Source organism: Cervus elaphus, chromosome 12 (genome assembly GCF_910594005.1).
Source record: "Cervus elaphus chromosome 12, mCerEla1.1, whole genome shotgun sequence".
NCBI lineage: Eukaryota > Metazoa > Chordata > Mammalia > Artiodactyla > Cervidae > Cervus > Cervus elaphus.
Window position 1 is genome coordinate 70,791,319 of NC_057826.1, and position 26,218 is coordinate 70,817,536.

Here is a 26,218-nt window from a genome sequence, read left to right on the forward strand (position 1 = left end):
CAGGAAGAAACGAGAGCCGGGCAAGGACATAGAGTAGCATTAGAGCTACTGTCTATATTCATCCCCAAACTGAGCTCTGCCCATGCTTAATAAGTTGATTGGCCCTGACGCCTTCCTTTGGTACATCAGTAGGTCATGACTACCTGTCCCCATCGGTGGGTAAGCTCTTTCACACGTGGCTTCCTCACTTGTTCCTTTACTTCCAATGTACCGTGATTTGGTAGCAGTGGCGGAGGGGGGCAGGGGGGATGGGGGGGAATTATATAACATTTTCTGATTCTAACATCTAGTTTTAACTAAACTTGACAAAATAAACCAGTTGGCTTCAAAAGATTCCTGAAGAGAAACCCCAGACTGAAGATAATCCATCAATAATAAGAAAAATGGCAGAGCACAGGCTTGACTGCTAGTACAAGTTCCTCATCAATTGTGGAATGAATTAGAAACGGGGACAGTTGAATTAGATCTGCCAAGATGCTGACCTCCATACATTATAGTAGAATTTATCAAGAGACTGTTTGAAATGTGGGTTTAAATCCACTATTTTTAATAATAAGCTTCATTTTATATGTATATTGAGCCGTGAGATACTAGCTGTTGAGAATTTAAAGCCATCAAAATCAGTAACACATTTAAAAATATTAATCTCAATTTAATTTATATATTTGCATTCATTTTATAATGTGAATATTAGTTCTGTTACACATTTACATGATGTACAAGTTCTTAAAAACATATGTTGAGAAGGATGCTCTAAAATTTTTACTGGCAGTGGTGCACAATAAAAATTTTGCCCTTTGAGTATAGGTCTTCCAGACCAGAATTAGAATGTTCCTCAGGAAGGTCCTGCAGACAGTGACTGTAGCCATGAAACTAAAGACGCCTGCTCCTTGGAAGAGAAGCTATGAAAAACCTAGACAGTGTACTGAAAAACAGAGACATCCCTTTGCTGACAAAGGTCTATACAGTTAAACCTATGGTTTTTCCAGTAGTCATGCACGGATGTGAGAGTTGGACCATAAAGAAGGCTGAGCACTGAAGAATTGATGGTTTCTAACTGTGGTGCTGGAGCAGACTCTTGAGAGCCCCTTGGAAAGCAAGGAGATCAAACCAGTCAATCCTAAAGGAAATCAACCCTGAGTATTCATTGGAAGGACTGATGCTGAAGCTCCAATAATTTGGCTACCTGATGAGAAGAGCCAACTCACTGGAAAAGACCCTGATGATGGGAAAGACTGAAGGCAGCAGGAGAAGGGGACGACAGAGGATGAAGATGGTTGGATGGCATCACCAACTCAATGGACATGAGTTTGAGCAAATCGGTGGTGAAGGACAGGCAAGGCTGACATGCTGCTGTCCATGGGGCTGCAAAGAGTTGGACACGATTGAGTGACTGAACAACAGGAGAGCCCTAGGCAATTCACAGTGAATTTCAGATGCCTGGAAATTCATTATGTTTTAGACAACTGGCATAAACCTTGACAGAGATTTCTATAAATTATTAGGCAAAAAGAAGCAAAGTCCAGTCAGCATTCTCAGATCTGACTTTTAGACTCTGGGTATACAACTAACTTACATTTTGATTCGAGAGTCCTCAACAGAAAGATGGGTCTTTGATACAGCTGAACTCTAAACTGAGATTCTGGACTAGTCAGAACTAAAGTGACAAATGCTTTATTTTGATGTTAGATTAAATATTATAAATATGAATTCTGAGAGTGTACGGGAAATTCCAAACGGATGCCAGGAGATTTCTGGCACCTAGTCTGTTGCAATGCATATGGAGGTTTATGTCAAGAATAGTCAACAGCAATTTTCCATCTCCCCTGGGAAAAGAATAAGAGGAAATCACTAACATGGAATGAAAACACTAATTTGCAATCACTTAGGCAGTCGCTGTAGCCAAGGATGCCAAACGCTTTTAAATATAAGTCCCCCTAGTTAAGTAGATGGAAAACCGGCAAGGAGTAAATCACTCGTTCAGGATATCTCCTGGACCAAACACAAGTGGTGTGGTATTATGGCCAGTGTCCTCAAGCCACTCTTCCTCCACAGCCAAGGTCTTGCCTTTAGTCATGCAGTGCTTTAAACTTCAGTCAGAACAGAGATTTAAGTTTGCCCTACAAGATACTGCACACCGCCTGGGGTGGAGAGAAACATGTATGGGTGGCTATCTTTGCCACCCAATGGGATGTTCGGTCTCTAACCTAGCCCTGTTTACTTAGTATCAGGCTGGAATTTTCAGACGTTCTTGAACAATCCAGCTGAAATGTCACCAGCCATCTCCAACTCAAATCATGCAAAACAGAATCGATCTTTCAGCTTCTACCCGCTCTTTTCCCCCTCTATTTTCATTTTATGCTTTTGGCACCATTGTTCCCATTCTTGTTGAAACCAGCAACTCCAAACTTCTCCATCATCATATGAATCTCATGGGGCTAACCATAACAATCTGCTCTTCAAACATCCCTCATCTACATGATCTCATCAAACATGGTCTCATCTACATTTCCACAGACACAGCCTTAGTTCTGACCTTTGTCATTTATTATGTCAACAATTACAATCCCTTTCTATCAGATCTGGCCATGCATACGTGCTAAGTTGCTTCAGTCATGTCTGACTCTTTGTGACCCCATGGACTGTAGCCCACCAGGCTCCTCTGTCCATGGGATTCTCCAGGCAAGAGTACTGGAGTGGGTTGCCATTTCCTCCTCCAGGATATCTTCCCGAACCAGAGATGGAACCTGCACCTCTTACGTCTCCTGCATTGGCAGGCAGGTTCTTTACCACCAGCACCACCTGGCAAGCCTAGATCTAGTCACCTACATGACTATTTCTGTTTATTCATTCAACAGACCCTTGATGATCCTCATCTCATCGCCAGACACAACAAGGTGTGAGGGACACATCAGTGAGTATTATCGCTCTTGCAGTTTATCTTCTGATGGCGGATGTAAGTGAGAAGTATATGAACAAAGAAAATATTAAGTGCTGGGTAGAAAATAAGATAATTAACTTAGAGTGACTTAAATTAGGGAGGAGAATCTGGGAGGACCTCTTTGAGATGTTCAGCTGAACCCTATGAAATGGCAACCCACTCCAGTATTCTTGCCTGGAGAATCCCATGGACAAAGGAGCCTGGTGGGCTATGGTCCATAGGGTTGCAAAGAATCAGACACAACTGAAGTGACTTAGGAGCAAAGAAAAAGAGTGTGCTGTTGAATGGGACTGGAAAAGCATTTCAAACAGAGGGAACATACTGTGCTTCAAAGACACGGAGGAAGGCCTGTTAAGGAATCAGAGGACCACTGCCGCTGGACAGCAGTGAGAGAGAAGCGAGCTCAGTCAAGTACAGGAGAAGATACGGCTGCTGCCAGAGCATGAAAGGGCGTGGGGGCCAGTCTTCTGTGATCGGAGAAGTATTTCTGCACTCAAAAGGAGACCACAGCACTGCCGCTTTTAACTTCTGCCTCCCTGTTACTGATAGGATAATGTTCAAATTTCATCTGATGACAGTCAGGATCCTTCCTGGTCTGGATACTATTTACCCTTTGAGTACTTTGTTCTGAAACCACCCACATTCACATGCAACTTATAGACTCTAGATGTGCCTCCTTTTCACATGCCTTCTTTCATCAACTGGAAAAGCTCCTTCTCTGTGTGATGACCACCATTTCATCCTCTAAGACTCATCTTAAGTTTTACAGGAGGAGCCAATACATTGATCTCTGTTATTTCACAGGTATCTTTATTCTGTGATCTTAGGATACTCTGTACATCTCTCCCACCATCCTGTGAACTCTTGAGAATGTGAAATTCAGGATGTTATGTGCTGTGGTAGTCATGGTGTCTGAAACAGAGCTGGCATTCAGTACCTGCTTATTGAGGGGGAGAGGGAAAGAGGAAGGGAGGAGGTTGGCAGGCAGGAAGAAGTTTGGTCCAAATGCACTAGAATGAAATTTATGACATTCTGATTTCATCTAGTCTAAGGTTTATTCTATTCCTTAAAACCAAATTAAAGTTTAAAAGATCCTTTATTGAATGACTTCTATATAGGATACATTAGCCCAGTTCGTCGTAAACAATGCTTAATTATCAGAGAAATTCCGAGCAAAGTAATGCTACATGAAGTAAAGGACCACACACTGGCTCTGTTACTTGTTATCAGTTAAGACCTTGAGGTACTGAGCCCCCAAATTCCACTTCTTCAACATACACTATAGGCAGTGTCAAATGGATAACAGAGAAGGGCCCACTTTACAAATGAAGAAAATAAGGTTGCTTTTTAAGAGCTGAACAAGTAAAAACTGGATTATCCATTACCTCTGTGGGAGGTAATGGTGGGCTGAAACACCCAGAACTATTATTAAGATGACCAAGCTGTAATCTCAGCAAGAAGAGAAACGGTGTAAGCAAATACCTAACGCCAAGTAGACATAAGTGAGGTGGGTGTAACAGTGAATAGATATTACAAACATTCTTGTCATGCTGAAGGAAAATTCTCTATCCTCCTCTGAGCGAATATACTAGCTTTCCGGTTTATTCATCAGCTTCTTATGAGTCTGCATGAAGAGCACATTAGTGTATCTACCTCTGCACACTGACAGAGCTGAATATATGACCAAAAGACTGAAGAACAGTCTCTTCGCTGTGGTCACTTCACCATGGTTAACATGCTGTGTGACCCTGCCTGCCAGCTGGTCTGTTCCAATCCGATCTCATGCCAGCTACTTCTCTCACATTAAAACAAATGTTTTAGGTCAAGGTCAGCACAAGGAGGCCTTTCATCAGGATGAGAACACAAGGCCAAGTGCATTCCATTCATGACCAGACATGGATTCTGAATAAAACGTCACTGACACCGCTCAGGCTCCTGAGTGACCTTCAGATTCCAGTGTCAGTCAAATGATTCTAAAAAGGAATTAAGCTAGAGTTATACTGTTATATTCATCTGGAATGTATTACTAATTGAAAACATGAAGTGGAGATAATTGTTTTTTAGAACTTAGGATCCAACTCTGGTGGATAACAGAGATGCTTGAAGCAAGAGAAAGAACTAAAATGGTGCCCATGAATCCTAAAGTCTGTGATGCTACAATCAACATTTCCAGTGCTAAAATTTAAGTTCACATCTACTTCATGAGAGCACATTCCTATCCAGAGTAGAATGTTGAAAAAATCCTGGGTGAACTAATCTCTTATCCAACTCACCATGAACAGTCAACATTCAACATTCATTCAACATTCAATGTTAGAGTGCCAAGGGAAGAAGGTTTACAGTCCTGAGTTGATAACTGGAATAGCACATTGTTGGAATGAGCCTTATCCATATGGCAATCTGATGTTCACTACAACACGACAAGCCTAAAGAGAAATGAATAAAGTGCCATTGACACTGTAAAGACTAATATCCACAGTGCTACTTGTTATGGTAATGAAACCAAGCATACTTGATTTTCACCAGGCTTATAAAGAGCACTGTGGTTTAGGATAAGACTCTGACACTATGTCTGAAAAATTCCTTTCTAATTTCAATGATTGCATCAAAAAAGGGAGTCTCCTTGACAAAAGATTATAAACTTACCTGCCAATATTTTTTGTTTTATTTTTTTCATTTGCCTTAGTATCACAGTTTTCTGTGTGAATTTCAGAAATTCCATCCTAGAGGATCTAAGACCTAAAGCCACTGACGTATCCTTTTCTAACTGTGACAGTGGACCTTTCCAGCCACCCTCTGCTCCAATCTCAAATCAACTACTGCAATGCTGTTTGAGGTTTAACATTTCACAGTTATGTATTCAGTTCTACTACTAAGCTAAAATAGTAAAGACAAGTTTATTTGAATATTCTGCAACTGTCATCTGATTCAGTATACGTTTAGTTTTATGCGGAACTGTAAATGTTTGCAATAAAGCAACATTTTAAGCCTTTAACAAAGCTTATTTCAGAGGAAAAATAATGTATGCAAGTTTCTTAAGTGCCTTTCAGTTTAGGACCTCTGGGGGGGAGGGGTGGGGTCCTTCTGCTGTGTCCTAGAGATAACTTGAAGACATCATCAACTAAAACCTGAAGAGAAGTGTGACTTAAGAGTGTATCCACTGTTACACTGAACCTAAATTTCCTGAAACCACCATTGTATTACCACTTAGAAAATATTATCAGTGATATGTCAAATGACGATCTACTTTTAACTGATGACTGAGAAAGGAGCAGAATATCTTCACGTAAGACACAGATTTAAAAAATGTCAGATTTTGGGTTTACTTTCCCAGGGCCTAAAAATATATATAAAAGTAAAATGTCCTTGCTTTAAATGTCTTTCAAACTGAGCCAAAGATAACCAAGGTGAAATAGTGCCACTCAAAAAAAAAAAAAAAACAAGCAGGGGACTAAGAAACAATGACATAACTAAATGTATGAAAATGGAGACTGTTTCTCTATAGAGGCATTCCTGCTAATGAAGAAGAAATGAGGGGACTAGGAGATCATTATTTGGCAAACTTCGAATGAAATAATGAACCTAGGCAAAGATCATAGTGCCCACAAACATCATAAAGAGAATATTACATACTTAAGAGAATATTATGTCATATTACAGAATATTATGTACTTCTTGATAGAATATACAGTAGCATCTATGAATTATTTTTCTCCCCTGAGATTAACTCTCTTTAGGCTTGTCATGTTGTAGTGTATATCAGATTGCCATATGGATAAGAAAAAGTTTGCAGGAACCACAGGAGACAGAAGAACATCATAAATAAAAACATGGCAATGCAATCAGCAAAACCTAAAATGTGGGAAATTTCACAGGACGAGTGATCTGGGTTCTTTACAAAAACAGTAACTGCAAAGAAAAAAAAATAGAGGATAGAAACCTCTAGATCAAAAGAAACCTAAGAGATGGACACATCCAAGGCAATGCATGAAATGTGTATGAATCCTCATATTTGATGACATTAGGAAATTATTGCAAATGATTTTAAATGTATGATAATGGCACTGGAGTTATGCTTAAAGTATCCTTATCTTTTTGTGGTCTATTACCAGTTTTAAAGGAGGAATTGTAAAATATCTGAGATTTGCTTCATAATAATCTAGTAGATGGAGTGTTTTAGATGAAACAATCTAGTTAATGAGTTAATGATTTTGCCTCTGGGTACTGGATACATAGTATTCACTGTGGCCATTCTATTTTTGTATATGTTTGACATTTCTCACAATAAAAGCTGAAAAGTTTTAAAGTCGGGGTAAAAAAGTATGAATAAGACTTACCCTGCTGGATATCCTTCATTTCTAAATGCAAACTAGAGATCAAGATTCCCACAGTTTGAGATCGTTTTCCATCCAATAACTTGATGATCTAGAATTAAAAAAAAAAAATCAGTATAAGTGTAAATGACCAGGCAATCATTTAGAAGCATAATGAAAATATTCATAGCTTTAGATACCCTGATTGGCTAACTGAACTGATGCTACAGTTACTGCATTTTCAAACTTTAATTTGACAAAGCAATCTATAGATTCAATGCAATCCCCATCAAGCTACCAATGGTATTTTTCAGAGAACTAGAACAAATAATTTCACAATTTGTATGGAAATACAAAAAACCTCGAATAGCCCAAGCAATCTTGAGAAAGAAGATTGGAACTGGAGGAATCAACCTGCCTGACTTCAAACTATACTACAAAGCCACAGTCATCAAGACAGTATGGTACTGGCACAAAGACAGAAATATAGATCAATGGAACAAAATAAAAAGCCCAGAGATAAACCCATGCACCTATGTATACCTTATCTTTGACAAAGGAGGCAAGAATATACAACGGAGAAAAGACAATCTCTTTTAACAAGTGGTGCTGGGAAAACTGGTCAATCACTTGTAAAAGAATGAAGCTAGAACACTTTCTAACACCACACACAAAAACAAACTCAAAATGGATTAGAGATCTAAATGTAAGACCAGAAACCATAAAACTCCTAGAGGAAAACATAGGCAAAACACTCTCTGACATGAATCACAGCAGGATCTTCTATGACCCACCTCCCACAGTAATAGAAATAAAAGCAAAAATAAACAAATGGGACCTAATTAAACTCAAAAGCTTTTGCACAACGAAGGAAACTATAAGCAAGGTGAAAAGACAGCCTTCAGAATGAGAGAAGATAATAGCAAATGAAGCAACAGACAAAGCATTTATCTCAAAACTATACAAGCAGCTCCTGCAGCTCAATTCCAGAAAAACAAACGACCCAATAAAAAAATGGGCCAAAGAACTAAACAGACATTTCTCCAAAGAAGACATAAAGATGGCTAACAAACACATGAAAAGATGCTCAACATCACTCATTATCAGAGAAATGCAAATCAAAACCACAATGAGGTACCATCTCACACAGGTCAGAATGGCTGCTATCAAAAAGTCTACAAACAATAAATGCTGGAGAGGGTGTGGAGAAAAGTGAGCCCTCTTACACTGTTGGTGGAAATGCAAACTAGTACAGCCACTATGGAGAACAGTGTGGAGATTCCTTAAAAAGCTGGAAATAATGGCTGAGTAATATTCCATGGTGTATATGTGCCACAGCTTCCTTATCCATTCGTCTGCTGATGGTCATCTAGCTTGCTTCCATGTCCTGGCTATTATAAAGTAATTAGCCTCCAACTAATAAAAATAAATGAAAAAAAAAAAAACAACAACAACAACTGGAAATAGAACTGCCATATGACCCAGAAATCCCACTGCTGGGCATACACACCAAGGAAACCAGAATTGAAAGAGACACATGTACCCCAACATTCATTGCAGCACTGTTTATAATAGTCAGGACTTGGAAGCAACCTAGATGTCCATCAGCAGATGAATGGATAAGAAAGCTGTGGTACATATACACAATGGAATATTACTCAGCTAATAAAAGGAATGCATGTTGAATCAGTTCTAATGAGGTGGATGAAACTGGAGCCTATTATACAGAGTGAAGTAAGTCAGAAAGAAAAACACAATACAGTATATTAATGCATATATATGGAATTTAGAAAGATGGTAATGATGACCCTATATGTGAGACAGCAAAAGAGACACACGTAAAGAACAGACTTTTGGGCTCTGTGGGAGAAGGCGAGGGTGGGATGATTTGAAAGAATAGCATTGAAACATGTATATTATCATATGTGAAACAGATCGCCAGTCCACGTTTGATGCATGAGACAGGGTGCTCAGAGCTGGTGCACTGGGATGACCCTGAGGGATGGGATGGGGAGGGAGGTGGGCGGGGGATTCAGGATGGGGAACACATGCACACCCATGGCTGATTCATGTCAGTGTATGGCACAAACCACTAAAATATTGTAATTAGCCTCCAATTAAAATAAATAAATTTAAAAAAAACTTTAATTTGAAAGATATCTAGAAAATAAAGGAAAAATACCACCCCAAATTCCACCAATCTAATACAAGCATGCAAACCTCTATAATATTTAATTTAATCTGATTTTTTTATTCAAACACACTTTAACTAAGTTGTAACTGCACCACATATGCAAGTTTTTATCCAACTTTTCCACTTATCACTGGCCTATTTCCATGTTGGACTTTGTAAGTCACTTCATTGCCTCTAACCTCCTTGGCTGTGGACCATCCACTGAGTGGCTGAGGGGAAAGATCACTGTGATCTGGACTCCACTGCTGACCAGTCATATGACCTTGGAAAAGTGACTTAAATTCTAGGAATTCAACTTTTTCATCATGAGTAGGCCCACTCCAGTACTCTTTTGCCTGGAAAATCCCATGGATGGAGGAGCCTGGCAAGCTTCAGTCCATGGGGTTGGACATGACTGAGCGACTTCCCTTTCTCTTTTCACTTTCATGCACTGGAGAAGGAAATGGCAACCCACTCCAGTGTTCTTGCCTGGAGAATCCCAGGGACGGGGTAGCCTGGTGGGCTGCCATCTACGGGGTCGCACAGAGTCGGACACGACTGAAGCGACTTAGCAGCAGGCTTGACTGTACTGAGTTTGTGTATTTATTCTAGAAATTAAATGACATAATATACATAAAGCACATAAAATAGTTTTGACATAGGTATTATTTAAATAAAATTTCTCTATTCAAGAGGGTTAGGTTGCTCTGTGGTTGTGCTATGTTAATAATACTTTGGTACATACAACTTTAGTTTGAAGTTGTTTAGAAGTACTCTTTTATAATAGTAATATTATATATGTATATAAAAACTTTTATAATCTTTTTAGAAACTCTAAATACCTCAGTGACAATTATTTCAACCCTCTATGAATGTTCCATGGAGAGCTCATTATAGTTACATTTCTCTCTAAATCTAGTGAATCAAATCAGCTCCAAAGAACATATCACCCAGTGACCACTAAGGGAAAAAAGTTTCTTTTTCTTTCTTGTGGCAGGGCTACAAAAATCAATATGAAATCACATAAAACATCATCAAATCATATGTCTTTAATGCATTTTGTTGGGTGAAATATAAACTAAAAAGCTATGCTTCCTCTCCCACCTATGCGCATATAAGCTTACCAAAAACATAGTGAAGATAAGATTAAATAGTAATAAACATCTACATTTATACTGGTACTAACTAGCTGAGTTGCTTGCTGGTTGAAAAATAAGGGATAACATTAGTTTGTTCCAACCAAGACTACTGTCTACCTATCTATCAATCAATGGTGAGTCAATTACTGCCCGCCCCTCAGCTTCCCCTGCTCAGCATATGGCTACTCTTACATATACTGTTAGGCCAAAAGTACTGCAAGCACAAGCTTTCATCAAGATAAAAGTAAAAACTGATGATCAGCTTAATGTGTTTAATCATTTCAATGTTAGCCTTAGAGAAAGATTCTGGAGGATACAGAAGTTCAGTTTTTAAAAGAAATAAAGAAGATACTTGGTATTTTCATTTATTTTTTATATAAAAGCAAAGGAAGAAGAGATTATATATAATCAAACATATTCTTTAAAAATGAAATTTCTGGCTTTTTCTTAGAGGACACAAATTTAAAGTGAAACCATCATTAAAGTCCAACACAAAATTAAGAAAACCCAAAGTTTTGTGTACATCTTCACGCATGTATTCATTTATTAACAAACATCTGCCGTGTACCTGTTATGTGCCTGGCACTGCTTTGGATTCAGAGGATGCAGGGTTGACCAAGACAGATCATGTCCTCGATCTCGTAAATTTTGTAAAGCTTAATGATTTAATATTGCTGAGAAGAACTAAAAGGCAAATAAAACTATCTGCAAAGCAAATTCAAAGGAAGAAAAGCCTTGAGAACAGACTGGATTTACCCTTAAAAGTCCAAGATAGTGACTGAGATACAACTTTGGTCATGGCATACATATCAATGTCAAGGAGACAGGCACAGGAATCAGATGTAAGACAAGAGGACAATTTGGTTGTAAAAAATGTCTTCAGACAAATATTCACCATGCTATCCAGCTAGGGTTCTGAAAACCCTGGATAACATGGTCTTCCTACAGGAAAAACAAGATTCAAATTCAAGGTTTTCTAATAGTTAATTAAAAGAAGACAAGAGAGCAACCACAAGAGAACAGAAAGGGAAGGATTGAAACTGAAATTGAGATTCTGTCATAGGATAAAAAACAAGCAACTACTATCAAAAAGTCTACAAGCAATAAATGCTGGAGAGGGCGTGGAGAAAAGGGAACCCTCCTATACTGCTGATGGGAATGTAAATTGGTACTGCCACGACGGAGAACAGTGTGAAAGTTCTTTAAAAAACAAAACAAAACAAAACAAAACAAAATAGTTACTATATGATCTTGTAATCCCATCTCTGGACTTACATCAGGAAAAGACAAAAAGTCTAACTTGAAAAGATACATGCACCCCAATGTTCACTGCATCACTATTTACAATTGCCAGGATACAGAAACAATCCAAGTGACCATAAACAGACAATCAGTTTAAGAAGATACAGTGTATATATACAATGGAATATTACTCAGCCATAAAAAGTGAAACAATGCCACTTTCAGCAACATGGATGGACCTAGAGATTACCATACTAAGTAAAGTAGGACAGAGAAAGAAGAGTACCATACATCACTTACATGTGGAATCTAAAAAAAAAAAAAGATATAAATAAATTTATTTACAAAACAGAATCAGACTCACAGGTGTCAGAAACAAATCTATGGTTTCCAAAGGAGAAAGATGTAGGGAAGGATAAATTAGGACTTGGGTTTAACATATGCATGCTACTATATATAAAATAGATAACCAACAAGGACCTACTATGTAGCACAGGGAACCCTACTTAATATTCTATAATAACCTACATGGGGAAGAGTTTGAAAACGAATGGGTATATGTATAATGGAATCACTTTGCTGTATACCTGAAATCGACACAACATTGTAAATTAACTATATTCCAATATAAAATATGTATTTTTTAAATAAACAAAAGCAAGCAAATCCATTCCCACTTCATTGTTCAACCAGGCTGACCTGTGGAAACAATGTTACTACCCCAGCAGTTCTATTAGCCTGGCACAGCAGGTGTTTGGAAGAAAAGTGTCCCTCACTTTCAGCTAGCTGGACTGAAAAAATTAAATTTCCTGAAATGCCTTGCTGCTTCCTAAAAAGGGGGTCGGCAGTGCACAAGTAAGAGCATTTGTATTTTCTTCCTTATTTGTGTCAAATTCTTTGTCTATCTCTAACTAGACCTTTAAAAACGGACCTAGATACGTTTCCGTGTAGTCTCTCTTTGATTGTGGAATAACACCATGTTTCTCAAAACCAGCTGAAACGGTAGGAACACGGTGGACATAGAATGGATATATGCCCTAAGCCCTCTTCATTTCTTTCATTTTCATAATTGAAAGGTTTGAAAGACCTTGAAAGACCATAATTGATCTCTGAAATTATTGTTTGAAAGACCATAATTGAAAATAAAAGGTTTTCTTTTATTATAGTTTAAAAAAAAGAGAGAGAGAAATAAAATCATGAAATCTTCCATATCGACACAATTTTAAACGGACAGTAAGCGCTGTTAAGTATATGCACACTGCTAGACAGCAGATGGCTAGAAGCTTTTCATCCTACAGGACGGAGACTCTAAGCCCCTTGAACAGCCTTCCTCCATTTCCTTCTCCCCCAGCCCCTACGCAGCTTTCTGCTTCTACCAGTTTGACTACTTTAGATACCTCGTGTAAGTAGAATCACGCCGTATTAGTCCTTATGTGACTGACTGATTTCACTTAGCATAACGTCCTCAAGGTTCATATACGTTGTAGGGTGTGATAGAATTCTATTCTTAAGGCTGAATAATATTCTACTGTGTTTGTGTGTGTATATATGTGTGCATATATGGGAGAAGGAGGTGGCAGCCCTCTCCAGTACTCTTGCCTGGGAAACCCCATGGACAGAGGAGCCTGGCAGGCTACAGTCTATGGGTTGCAGAGAAGCCGAACATAACTGAGTGACGAAACAACAACAACACACACATATGTGGAGATGTATATATATATATATGTTTCCTGTTGCATATGTGTATGTGCATGCATATATATAAATACATAGGTCAGTGAACATGTAACTTATTTCTATTTCTTGGCTATTTTGAATAATGCTGCAATGAAAAGAGGAGTGCAATATCACTTTGAGATCTTGTTTTTAATTCTTTTGGATAAATACCCAGAAATGGGACTGCTGGATAATGTGGTACTTCTATTTTTCTAATTTTTGGACATCTTTACCAATACTTACTATGTTTTTGTTTTTGACAATAGCCATCCTACTAGATGTCAGGTGATACATCATTGTGGTTTTGATTTGCATTTCCCTGGTGTTAGTGATGTTGAATATCCTTTCAAAGACCTGCTGGCCATTTGGATGCTTTCTTTGGAAAAACGTGTACACAAGATTTTGCCCATTTTTAAATCAGGTTTTTATTCAACTGAGTTGTAGGAATGCCTCACCTATTCTGGGATATTATACCCCTTATCAGATATATGTTTTGCAAATATTATATACCATTCCACATAATGCCTTTTCACTCTTGTTTCTTTTGCTGCATCGAAGCTTCTTAATTTAACATCATCCCCATGTGTCTATTTTTCTTTTGTTGTCTGTTCTTTGGTGTCATATACAGGAAATAACTTCCAAGACCAATGTTATGAAGCTTTCTTCACATTTTCTTGTAGGAATTTTATAGTTTCACACCTGCATTTAAGTCTTAAATCCATTTTGAACTTGTTTTTGTTTATGCTGAAAGATCCTGGTGCAATTTCATTCTTTTGCACTTGGATATCCAGTTTTCCCTGCATCATTTGTTGAAGAGATTATCCCTTCCCCATTTCTCAATCTTGGCACTCTTGCTGAAGATCATTTGACCATGTATGGGTGGGTTCATTTCTGAGCTCTCTATTCTGTTCTATTGGTCTGTGTCTGTCTTTACATCAGTACCATCCAGTTTTAAACACTGTACAGACACACCTCAGAAATACTACAGGTTTAGTTCCATACCACTGCAGTAAACTGAGCTGCAATAAAGTGAGTCATGCAAATTTTTTGCTTCTCAGTGCATATAAAAATTACATTCACCCTGTAGTCTACTAAATGTACAAGTGTATTATGTCTAGAAAAGTAGCATGCAGTGAAAGTTGCTCAGTCGTATCCAACTCTTAGCAACGCCATGGACTATACAGTCCACGGAATTCTCCAGGCCAGAATACTGGAGTGGGTAGCCTTTCCCTTCTCCAGGGGATCTTCCCATCCCAGGGATGGAACCCAGGTCTCCTGCATTGCAGGCAGATTCTTTACCAGCTGAGTCACAAGGGAAGCCCGAGAATACTGGAGTGGGTAGCCTATCCCTTCTCCAGAGAATCTTCCTGACCCAGGAATTGAACCGGGGTCTCTTGCATTGCAGGCAGATTCTTTATCAACTGAGCTATCAGGGAAGCCCTAGAAAAGCAATATATACATACCTTAATAAAAATAACTTATTACTAAAAATGCTATCATCTGAGCCCTTCAGCAAGTGATAATATTTTTGTTGGTGGCGGGTCTTGCCTCAACACTGATGGCTTCTGACGGATCATGGTGGTGGTTGCTGAAGGTTGGGTGGCTGCGGCAACTTCTTAAAACAAGACAACAATAAAGTCTGCCATGTCAATTGACTCTTCCTTTCACAAACAATTTCTCTGTAGCACACAATGTTATTTGATAGCATTTTACCCAGAGTAGAACTTTTGTCAAAACTGAGTTAATCCTCTAAAACTATGCTGCTACTTTATCAACTAAGTTTCTGTCATATTCTAAATCCTCTCTTGCCATTTCAACAGTTCTCACAGCGTTTTCACCAGCAGTAATTCCATATCAAGAAACAGTTTTCTTTGCTCATTTGGAAGAAGCAACTCCTCATCTGTTAAGTTTTATCATAAGGTTGCATCAATTCAATCAGATCTTTAGGCTCCATCTCTAATTCTAGTTCTCCTGCAATTTTTATCACATCTTTAGTGATTTCCTCCACTGAAGTCCAAATTGAATCCCTCAAAGTTATCCATGAGAGTTGAAATCAACTTCTTAGAAACTCTTGCTCATGTTGATATCTTAGACTTTTATCATGAGTCACCAGTGTTCTTAATGGCATCTAGAATGATAGATTCTTTGCAGAAGGTTTTCAATTGACTATGACATGACCCATCAGAGGAATCACTATCTATGGCAGCTATAGCCTCATAAAATATATTCCTTAAAGAATAAAACTTGAAATGAGAAATTACTCCATGATGTAAGGGTTGCAAAATGGATATTGTGTTAGCAGGCATGAAAACAAAGTAAATCTCACTGTACATCTCCATCAGAGCTCTTAGGTGACCAGGTACATTGTTCATGAGCAGTAATATTTTGAAAGGAATCTTCTTCCTGAATAGTAAGTCCAAACAATGGTCTTAAAATATTCAGTTAACCATGTTGTAAACAGATGTGCTGTGATTCAGGCTTTGTTATTCCATTTATAGAGCACAGGAAGAATAGAATTAGCACAATTCTTAAGGGCCCTAGGATTTTTGGAATGGTGAATGAGCACTGGCTTCAACTTCAAGTCACCAGATGCATTAGCCCCTAACAAAAGAGTCAGGCTGTCCTTTGAAGCTTTGAAGTCAGGCTTTGACTGCTCCTTCTTGAGCTATGAAAGTCCTAGATGGCATCTTCTTCCAACAGGAGGCTGTTTCAGCTACAATAGAAATCTGTCCTTTAGAATAGCCACCTTTATAAATTATTTTAGCTAGGTCTTCTGGATAACTTGCTGCTTCACCTTGTACTTTTATGTCATGGAGATGGCTTCTCTCCTTAAACCTCAGGACCAACCCCTGCTAGCTTCAAACTTTTCTTCTGCAGCTTCCTCTCCTCTCTCAGCCTTCACAGAACTGATGAGAGTTAGGTCCTTGCTCTGGATCAGGCTTTGGCTTAAGGGAATGTTGCAGCTGATCTGATCTATCTAGACCACTAAAACTTTCACGTTTCACTTTCTTATCATCTGTGTGTTCACTGGAGTAGCACTTTTAATTTCCTTCAAGAATTTTTCCTTTGCGTTCGTAACTTGACTAACTGGCGCAAAAGGTCTTAGCTTTGGGCATATCTCAGCTTTCAGCATGCCTTCGTCACTAAACTTAATCATTTCCAGCTCCTGATTTAAAATGAGAGATGTATGACTCCTCCTTTCACTTGAACACTTAGAGGACATAGTGGGGTTCTTAGTAGGCCCACTTTTAATACTGTGTCTTAAGGAATAGAGAGGCCTAAGGAGGTGAGGAGAGATGGTCGGAGTGGCTGGTTGGTGGAGCAATCAGAGCACATATAACATTGATTCAGCTCTCCATCTTCAATGGGTATAGTTCATGGTGCCCCAAAACAATGATAAGAGTTATGTCACAGATCATTGATCTCAGATCACCATAACAAATAATAATGCAAAAGTTTGAAACATTGTGAGAATTACCAGAATTTGACAGAGACATGAAATGAGCAATGCCATGGGAAAAAATGGCACTGATAGACTTGCTAAACGCAGGGTTGCTACAACCCTGAAATTTGTAAATAATGCAGTATCTGCAAAGCACAATAAATCAAGGGTGCCTGTAGTTTGTAATGCTCTCAGTTTAGGAAGTAGAGGACACTACCAAACAAATTACAAGAAAAAAAAATCACAAGTAAAAAGGAGATTAAAAAAACCCACAGAGAGTAGAATAGATAAATATTTTAAAATATCTTTAAGTCCAATATGCAAAAAGACTAAAAAAAAAAAAACACATGGAGGAAAACAACACATTAGATTTAATAAACAGACTCACTGAGAGTTCAGCCAGCTAAAAAGTCTGGTCCAAGACTTCAGTATATATTCAAATCATTCCTGAGGTCACTTGAGGTCGTATTTCTATAGGACAGACTTACAGAAGTTGTTCAACCATGTCCATTTTACATTTTGATAAGTATTGTCACATTGTTTCTAACAAGAACTATCAATTTACACTGCTGCCAAGTATTTGAGAGTGACTGTATGCCTGTTCCTTTGTCTACACTGGATATAACTGGTTTTAAAAATGCTGGCCCATAGGATAGGTAGAATTTTTTTTCCACTATTTTGCATTTTTAATGATTTAATAGCAAGGTTAAACAGTTTGTTACTGGTCATATGTTCTTGGGAATTGTCTCTGTGTCCTTTTTGCTGTTTTCCAATCACTAGCTATTGGACTGGTTCAATGCAAAGAAATTTAAATAACAACATGGCTGAATAGCAGGAAGAAAGACTTACACAGAGAGGGTGGTGGTAAGAGGCATTGTCTAAGGGAAGAAGAGGGAAGGGACTTACCTTTTACTGCACCCCTACTAAGGTTTTATGTGCCTCTGCCCACGAGCCAACCCAAATGGAGTGTTGTGAATTGGGGGCAGTGAGCACCACGATATTGTAAACTTTTATTCCTTTAGTGGCCCCCTGTGGACTTCCAGAAAAGTAACAATGCTTCATGCTCAAGAGCCCTATAAAGTCAGTGCGGTCACCTCTCTGGCTAGGGCATTAAAGCAAGGGGCAAAGAAACAGAAGGACACTTTGTTCTGCTACCCAACTCTCCTTTCTGATCAATCTCTGATTCGTGGTCAAATCTCATTAACTCCTTACTCAGATTTTCACCTCTTACCTTCACAGCAGAGTAGGTAAGAAGAAAACATGGAATAAAAGACAAGATTGAGAAAACTGATGCAAAGAACAAAGGAAAGAAAGAGAACAAAGATTTTTTTTAAAAGATGGTCAATTAGTTATCAACCAATGATTACTACATTGCTTCTGAAATATTTTTTATAATCATGGTCAAGTTTCAAATAACCAGATCCACTGTATGTAGAATCTTTCACTAATTGAAAATACCTCATTTTTCTTTTATTATATTATATATTGTCTTGATAAGCTAACTTCTACACAGGTTAAAGTCAACTTCACAATTCCTCTTTGATGAGAAAGAAAATATGACAGGAAGATCAACTAATCTTGTATATGCTTCCCCATTCACCAGCTTCTCTAATACATCTTGGGCTTGAAAGAAACCACAATCACCTACACCTTCTGTATCTGCCTTACTGAATAGTATGAACTGGCGATAATAATGGTTATCTGGAAAACTTTTAGAATCCTAAACTGCCTGAGGCTGTCAGATATTCAATAGTCTTTTATTCAGTCTTATACACTTTACTATTTAATACATTTAAAAAATTACCACAGGATTCTGTGGTAATACAAAAAAATCCATAACATGTCAAATCATTTATTAACTCAAAAATTTAACCCATCATTAAGCATTCATCTTTAAGCATCCTGGCTGCTATTATCCTGTTAAAACTTTAAGGTTGTCTGGCCCAAGTCAAAAGTTCCCAGCAGTTCAACAATCTAAGTAGAAATGCAAAGAAAACTAAGAACCTGAGCCATAAATACAATGGTCCTTCCCTCTAGCTTTTAGCTTTAGCCTTCCAGGCTGTCATAGTGCCTTGGCTAGCCACAGAAAGTGACAGGCATCATCACCAATGACTAGTTGTTGAGAGAAAAATCAGGAGACCAGCCTTCTATTTCTAGGCCTGCCTTCACACACCAACCCTGAGACACAGTCCAATTCAGCAGCACTCACAAAATGCAGACTCCTATGTTGGTACACTGCAGGGGTAAAAAATTAAAAATAACAGATATACATTATGTACATAACACACACATATACATACATATACATATATACACACATACTTGTCCAATGGGAGTTCAAAGACGAGTTTAAAAGAGAAACTCACATAAATAACTCTGACATAAGGGAGCTATTTCCAAGAATCAGTTAACATGAAGAATTTCTAATTGTTCTTATGTATATGATCCCTAAAAAAATGCCAGAGCTCTTTGGGGGTTTTAAGTGAAAGGGCTGTTTGGTGCATGGTCTTCCTCCAGGTAGACTGAAATGCATTTCTGGAAGTGCTACATTCACCACCTTTTTCCTGAAACAAAAGTCCAGGTATCACCTGTGGAAAACCTCTCCATGAGGGAGAGTCGAGAAATGAAAAGTTCTGCAGACCAGGGCCCCAGAAGACATTGTGACTTAAACGTCATCTACCTACACAGAAAGGATCCCTTCCATTCTATGTGGCCACTAGGTGAAGGCTCAGCATTAGGCATAAGCACCATCCACAGAGGGGCTTTCAAGCTGCAGACCTTTAGGTCAGTCTTCCACGCTTGACTCTTGGATATTAGTAGGATTCCTGACTTTACTAGTCCACAGTTTCATAACGTGAATGTCAGATGAATAGTTTTCTATGTGGATATGGAGCCAGTAGGCAGAATTACACCTTGAAGCTCTCATTGTGACTTCCTTCCAAGTGGGTCCTTGGAATAAAATGCCCATTGCAGGCTGTTTGAGAAAGATATTTCAGAAAACATTTATAAGAGAGTATGAGTACTTATAAAAGTTTGCTAACCTAATGAATATTCTGCTTTAAGTGGATTCTGGAATCACTCAGCTGTTGGCATTGAAGAAAACTGCCAATGATTTATCCTCTTTCTTTGGAATGGCCCAGATATTTAAGGATGGACTACTTTCCCTGGCTTCCCTGGTGATTCAAACAATAAAGAATTGGCTTGCAATGCAGGAAACCCAGGTTCAATCTCTGGTTTGGGAAGACCTGGAAAAGGGAATGGCAACCCACTCCAGTATTCTTGCCTTAAGAATTCCATGGACAGAGGAGCCTGGTGGGCTCCAGCCATGGAGTCACAAAGAGTCAGACACCACTGAGAAACTGATACTTTTACTTCTCTGGCGGCTCAGATGGTACAGCATCCGCCTGTAATGCAGGGGACGTGGGTTCGATCCCTGGATCAGGAAGAGCCCCTGGAGAAAGAAATGGCAGCCACTCCAGTATTCATGCCTGGAGAACTCCATGGACAGAAGAGTCTGGCGGGCTACAGCCCACGGGGTTGCAAAGAGTCGGACACAACTGAGCGACTAACACTTACTTTAGAGGAAAGTTCATGCTTTAGGAAATTACTGTTAAAGGCTTGTAACACATACATATTTATAGCCATTTTCCATCAAACAAATAAAATAAAATCCTTCCTCAGCTAACTATCAACACAATCTAAAATTTTCATCCTATTCCTATTCGATGACTGTTCGCAATACCCATTTTTCATTCTTCTTTGTCCTCAGGTGCATATAACTTGATTTGTTATAAATCCTCAAAATCATTTTCTAGGATTAAGTAACTTTTAGCACCAAAGCATTTCACTTTGTGTCTGACTTGAATTCTTCATGCTTCCATTTCAAACAACCTTTTTCTGCTCTCAGGGAAGGCAGACAATGGCTGGTCTCACCATCCCCTACACAAAGCTCCTTCATAAACCTCAAGACCATCATTTTTTTTTTTTAAACAAGAGATGCTTTATACCAAAGCCTTAAAAATCACTTTTTGAGAAGCATTAGCAAGCCCTTAGTTTATCTTGGTCCTATCTGAAGTCAGCTGAACTTGGCAGCCCATGGCCTTCTCCGAGGTGTAATTACAGTCTGGAGGAGAATGCAATTTGTGCAGCATTCCGCTGACCTACAAGCTGACCCCGTGCAGGGGCAAACTCACAGGTTGCATTAAACCCTATTAGACATGCCTAGTTTAAGGCAAAGCCTTTCCAGACCCCCACCGCATGCTAGGATTAGGGCCTGTCACACATGCGCACTATCACCTCGCCTAAGGAACTCTCACCAGGCCTTCCAGAGAGGGGAAGGCAGGCCCATACCCCACCCTGTCTAAGCCCACACCTTGAGCTCGTGCATCCAAATGATCATTATTTCTTACATATGTGGATTTTCAGAAAAACCTGCCTCTCTGAATAAGAATAAAGACAGGAATGGGAAGACAGATCTGCTCCAGTGGAAAAACCACACCCTGGCTGCTCGGCTAGAAAAGTCTTGCCAGACCGACGGAGAAAGAATTCCTGCCAGGTCCGGTGGGATTTTCACATCTACATAAAATCCATATATATCTTCAGCTTTCTGCCTGGGCTTGGCAGATGTGGCCAGAAATAAAAATAAAAATAAATGGTCTGGATAGGCCATGAATGCTGGAAGCATGCTTGGCTGCGTGAGCTCGGCTCAGCTACAAAATAAAGAGAATCACAGAAGCCTTCTTCCAGGGAGCCCTCCCTCCCTGTCTGAAAAAGAGGATTCATTTCCATACTTACACCTTAGTTAAAGGCCAAACACATTGAAACCAAAGGCGGAGGAAGGTGGGTATTCTGTTCTTCGGCTTAGTTCTCACATTCGAACTTTCTCAGTTTCAGTCACAGGATCTCCATCTCCAGTGAACTTGGTTTTATCACAGAGGCCAGAGGACAGGCCCCATGTCTAGTTAAATACAGCCTCATGTGTTATCACCCGTGAACATCAAAATTTGGTCACTTCCCATAAAGTAAGTACGTTTGAAATTTGCTGCCTTTCCCTTCCTACATCAAAAACAAACAAATAAATGAAGGATCCATATACATAGGTAGACATTTACTTTCAAGATAATGAGATATATCAAATCTCCACATCCACAGGGAGTACATTTTCGACTGTAGAGAACAAATGAGCATGTGGCTGCCTCTCTCAGGGAGATCAAACAACACAATGGAGAATACACAGAAAGGAGACGAGCTGACTCTCCAAAGCAAAATTATGAAAAACATTATTACTATTTTTGTGTCTTCAGACTGGCCATATCTTTTGCTTATGCTTCATATCAACACTCACCAAATTTCACTACTTGGCAAAACTACAGATATTAGGAGGCTGGCATGTAGCACATTCGCTACTGATGACAAGTCAACTTGTCTCATTAACAGTGATCCTTCACATTTCTAAGTCACCAGCTTCCAAAGGGACTAAGGTGGTTTCATAATGACTGTTGCATTTACCCTGAAGACATTCTTGTGGACTAGGTTGAAAAGCGGGTAGACCCCTATGCTGGAGATGCAGAAATTGGTGCACCTATCCTAGGGGCTTTAAGCGCAGATGATTGAGCTGATCATTTCCTCTGGATTCCTCTAAACCACAAATATAAATAGTATGGAGTCTGAACTTTGGCTGGATTGAGGAACCCCTAGGCTTAATTTTTACTCTCATTTAACTCTCACCCATTCACATACCCCCTATATTGGAAATCCTTATTTTTACAAGAAATGGAAATCTAATTTGGAAAAGAGTATTTCCCAATGGAAATTCCAGAATATTCACTGGAGGAAGTGATGCTGAAGCTGAAGCTCCAATATTTTGGTTACCTGATGTAAAGAGCAGACTCATCGGAAAAGACTCATGCTGGGAGAGATTGAGGGCAGGAGGAGAAGTGGGCAACAGAGGATGAGATGGTTGGATGGCATCACCAACTCAATGGACATGAATCTGGGCAATGTGGGAGACAGTGAACAGGGAAGCCTGGAGTGTTGCAGTCCATAGGGTCATAAAGAGTCAGATATAACTCAGCAACTGAACAACAACACAAGATGACAGGCTTCCTAGGTGGCTCAGATGGTAAAGAATCTACCTGCAATGCAGGAAACACAGGTTCAATTCCTAGATTGGGAAGATTCCCTAGAGAAGGAAATGGCAACCCTCTCCTACATTCTTGCCTAGATAATCCCATGAGCAGAGGAGCCTGGTGGGCTACAGTCCACGGGGTCACAAAGACTTGGACATGACTGAGCATGCAACATTCACTCACAATACAAGATGAAATAGGGCCATGAGGCATGGTAGCCCATGGATGCAGGCCTTATACGCCACCTCCTCCCCACCCAAAATCATGGAAATAAGCAACTGACTCAATTCCACTTCATAGCTGTGGCCATCCTCGTTCTCTCCTACACATTGCCAGTGTGACAATAACTGGAGATGGGACAGGTAAGCAATTACTTTCCCATCCAGTACCAAGAGCAAGGGCCAGCTGGAGGGGAAGAGCAAGACCACAGTTGGCAGCCATCTTGCTCTCTCCTCAGGGAGAATGAGCATGCATTTGTTTATTGGCAGGTGCCTGGGAAAAATAAATGCTGACTCAGGTTCCTTGTCCCTTCTTCTCCACCCCTGCCACTCTGGCATGACACCCACAGGAGCTGGTTGGCTGGCTCCATGGTGCCATATTATGAAATGTCACCTGACTTGGTATAAACAAGCCCTCGCTGCTGATGGCCAGGACGGCTGGGTACACTCCTAGGTCGTAGCCTCTGTCAACTGGCCTGATAAATGCCATTAAAATAAGCTTTCCACATACAGCCTGATTATCTGTCCCACCAAATGTTTCAACGAAAACTAAGCTTCACTGTTCTGTCAGACTGTTAGGTCTGAACCTCTTCCATGGCCTCATTTCTGGGGACATGTAAAATTGCTCAGATGAAGTTTACTTTAAGGATTTAGGCTCTTCACCAAGAAATGTGAAAAGGCAAATTGTCATCCTGTCCTGCGTCTGAGAACATATTTGGCATCCTGTTCCCTTACTGATGAGACAGAAAAACCCTTTTACTGCTTTTCAGACCAGTGAATTCTGTTCAGAAAGCAAATGGAGAGAAGGCCACAGCAGGTGAAGGCTGAGGCTGGGCTGGGAGAGGAGGCACATGGGATCAGGGGTGGATTCGGCAAGACATACTTCTGTTGGTTTGGGAGTTTTTGTGATCTATAGAAAACAAACTCTAAAGGTAAAACCACATGCATTTTCTCTTGATCAGAGACTCAGGAGAGAAAATGACCAAGAGACATCAGTGTATTCATTGTCCAGTCTTCAAACAGGACCAAAGCTACTGTTATACCCCAGGTACAGATGAGAAACATCTGCCTAGTATTTCTTAGTGCTCAAGATCCCTGAAAGAGTGCATGTGTGTGATGAACATGAAAATTCTAAACCACTGAGAAGCATCTAGATAGAGGGCTATACAGCAGAAAAAGGAAAAAAAAAAAAAAAAAAACAGAAGAGTATGAAGATAATGACTTTCGGTAAAACATAAAATCAAAACTAAATATTCAAAAGTTCAACGTTGAAACTGATAGTGTGAACACTAAGCTATGGTGGTCAGAAAGTGGGGGGAAATAAGAACTCTCTTTGGAACAGACAGTAACACCAGGATAACCTGGAAAAACTCAGTTCTATACTTTCACATGGTCTCCAATCATCATGACTCAACTTTCCCAAAGCCAGGAACTTATTCCATACATGTAACTCCCACTTTAACAGCAGGAGGAAGAATTTATTTACTCTCTTTTAGGAGGGATGGGAGCACAGTGGCTCATTACTCCAGATATACCAGAGGTATGAAGCTATGGGACCTATGAGTCATGTTTCACTTGTTTTCTGTTTTACATTTCTTTATTACAATCTCACTTCAAATTCCCGGCTCAATAATCAATCTGCATGACTATCAAAGACAGGGAAAGTAAATGTTCTTTCTCTTCCCCTTCCCACCCTACTGAACCTAGCATTGAGGAGCAAAGAGAAAGCTTTCTCTCCAGTACTCTTAAGTTGCATGGGAAACATCTCTATCCTACATACCTCTACATCCTGTAGGCAAAGCCCTCAGAGAACTCTGGTGGAGACTCTGAAAAACTGTCTATGGTACATATGAACAACCTATGGGATATTCTCCTGGAAGTTAAGCGTGCCTGTGAATTACTGGGGCCCTCAATAAAAAGACAAAATTTCATTCACTATGTATGGATGAGACGGGATTCCCCCTCAAAAAAGATATGTTTATGTCCTAACGCCCAACACCTCACAGTGTGACCTTGCTTGGAAATAGGGTCATTGCAGATGTAATTAAAATGAGGACCGTACTGGAGTAGAGTAGTGAAGTGTTAGTGGCTCAGTTGTGTCCGACTCTTTGCGACACCATGAACTGTAGCCCTCAAGGCTCCTCTCTCCATGGAATTCTCCAGGCAAAAATACTGGAATGGGTTGCCATTTCCTTCTCCAGGGAATCTTCCCAATCCAAGGATCGAACCCGGGTCTCTCGCACTGCAGGCAGAATTCTTTCCTGTCTGAGTCATCAGGGAAGGCCCCGACTGGAGTAGAGTATACCTCTAATCCAATATAACTGGCATCCTTTTGAGAACATGGCCATGTGAGGACACAGAGACACCCAAGGTGAAGATGAAGGTCATGTGTTGATGAAGGCAGCTATATGCCAGAGACTAACAAAGATTGCCAGCAAACCACCAGAAGAAATGGAGAAAGATTCCACTGCTGGTTTCAGAGGGAGAATGACTTGGCCAACACCTTAATTTCAGACTTTCTGGAACTGTGGAGACAATAAATTTTTGTTGCTTTAAGCCACCCAGTTCGTGGTAATTTAAGCTGGCCTTAGGAAACTAATAAAAAGAGTGAGAATGTTTTATTTCTAATAAGCTTCCAGGTGATACTTCTGCTGTTGGTACATGGATCACACTTTTGAGTAGTCAGGTGACTGCAAATAAATGAATGAAGTACTTTGTTCATTATCACTCACATTTAGCACAGTGCCTGATATATGCTTGTATGTTTATATAATCCCTAATTCCTAGAGCTTTTTCTGCTAACTAACTGGAAATGTACCCTTTCTCTATCAGTATTCATGGAGTCCTCTCTCAAAGCTATGTGCTCAGTCAAGGCGTACAGCTTTCTCATATAAAGCCAATCGCAG

The 26,218-nt window shown here is 39.6% G+C and overlaps 1 protein-coding gene across 2 annotated transcripts in view; it reads right to left on the minus strand.

Moving 5' to 3' along the window:
• Positions 1 to 26,218, minus strand: part of FMN1 (formin 1) — a 437,633-nt gene that overhangs the window by 180,495 nt on the left and 230,920 nt on the right. For both annotated transcript variants that reach the window (XM_043919297.1, XM_043919298.1), the window contains one exon: positions 7,279 to 7,366. In XM_043919297.1, coding sequence (XP_043775232.1) covers positions 7,279 to 7,366 — 88 coding nt within the window. The remainder of the gene's footprint in view (positions 1 to 7,278; positions 7,367 to 26,218) is intronic.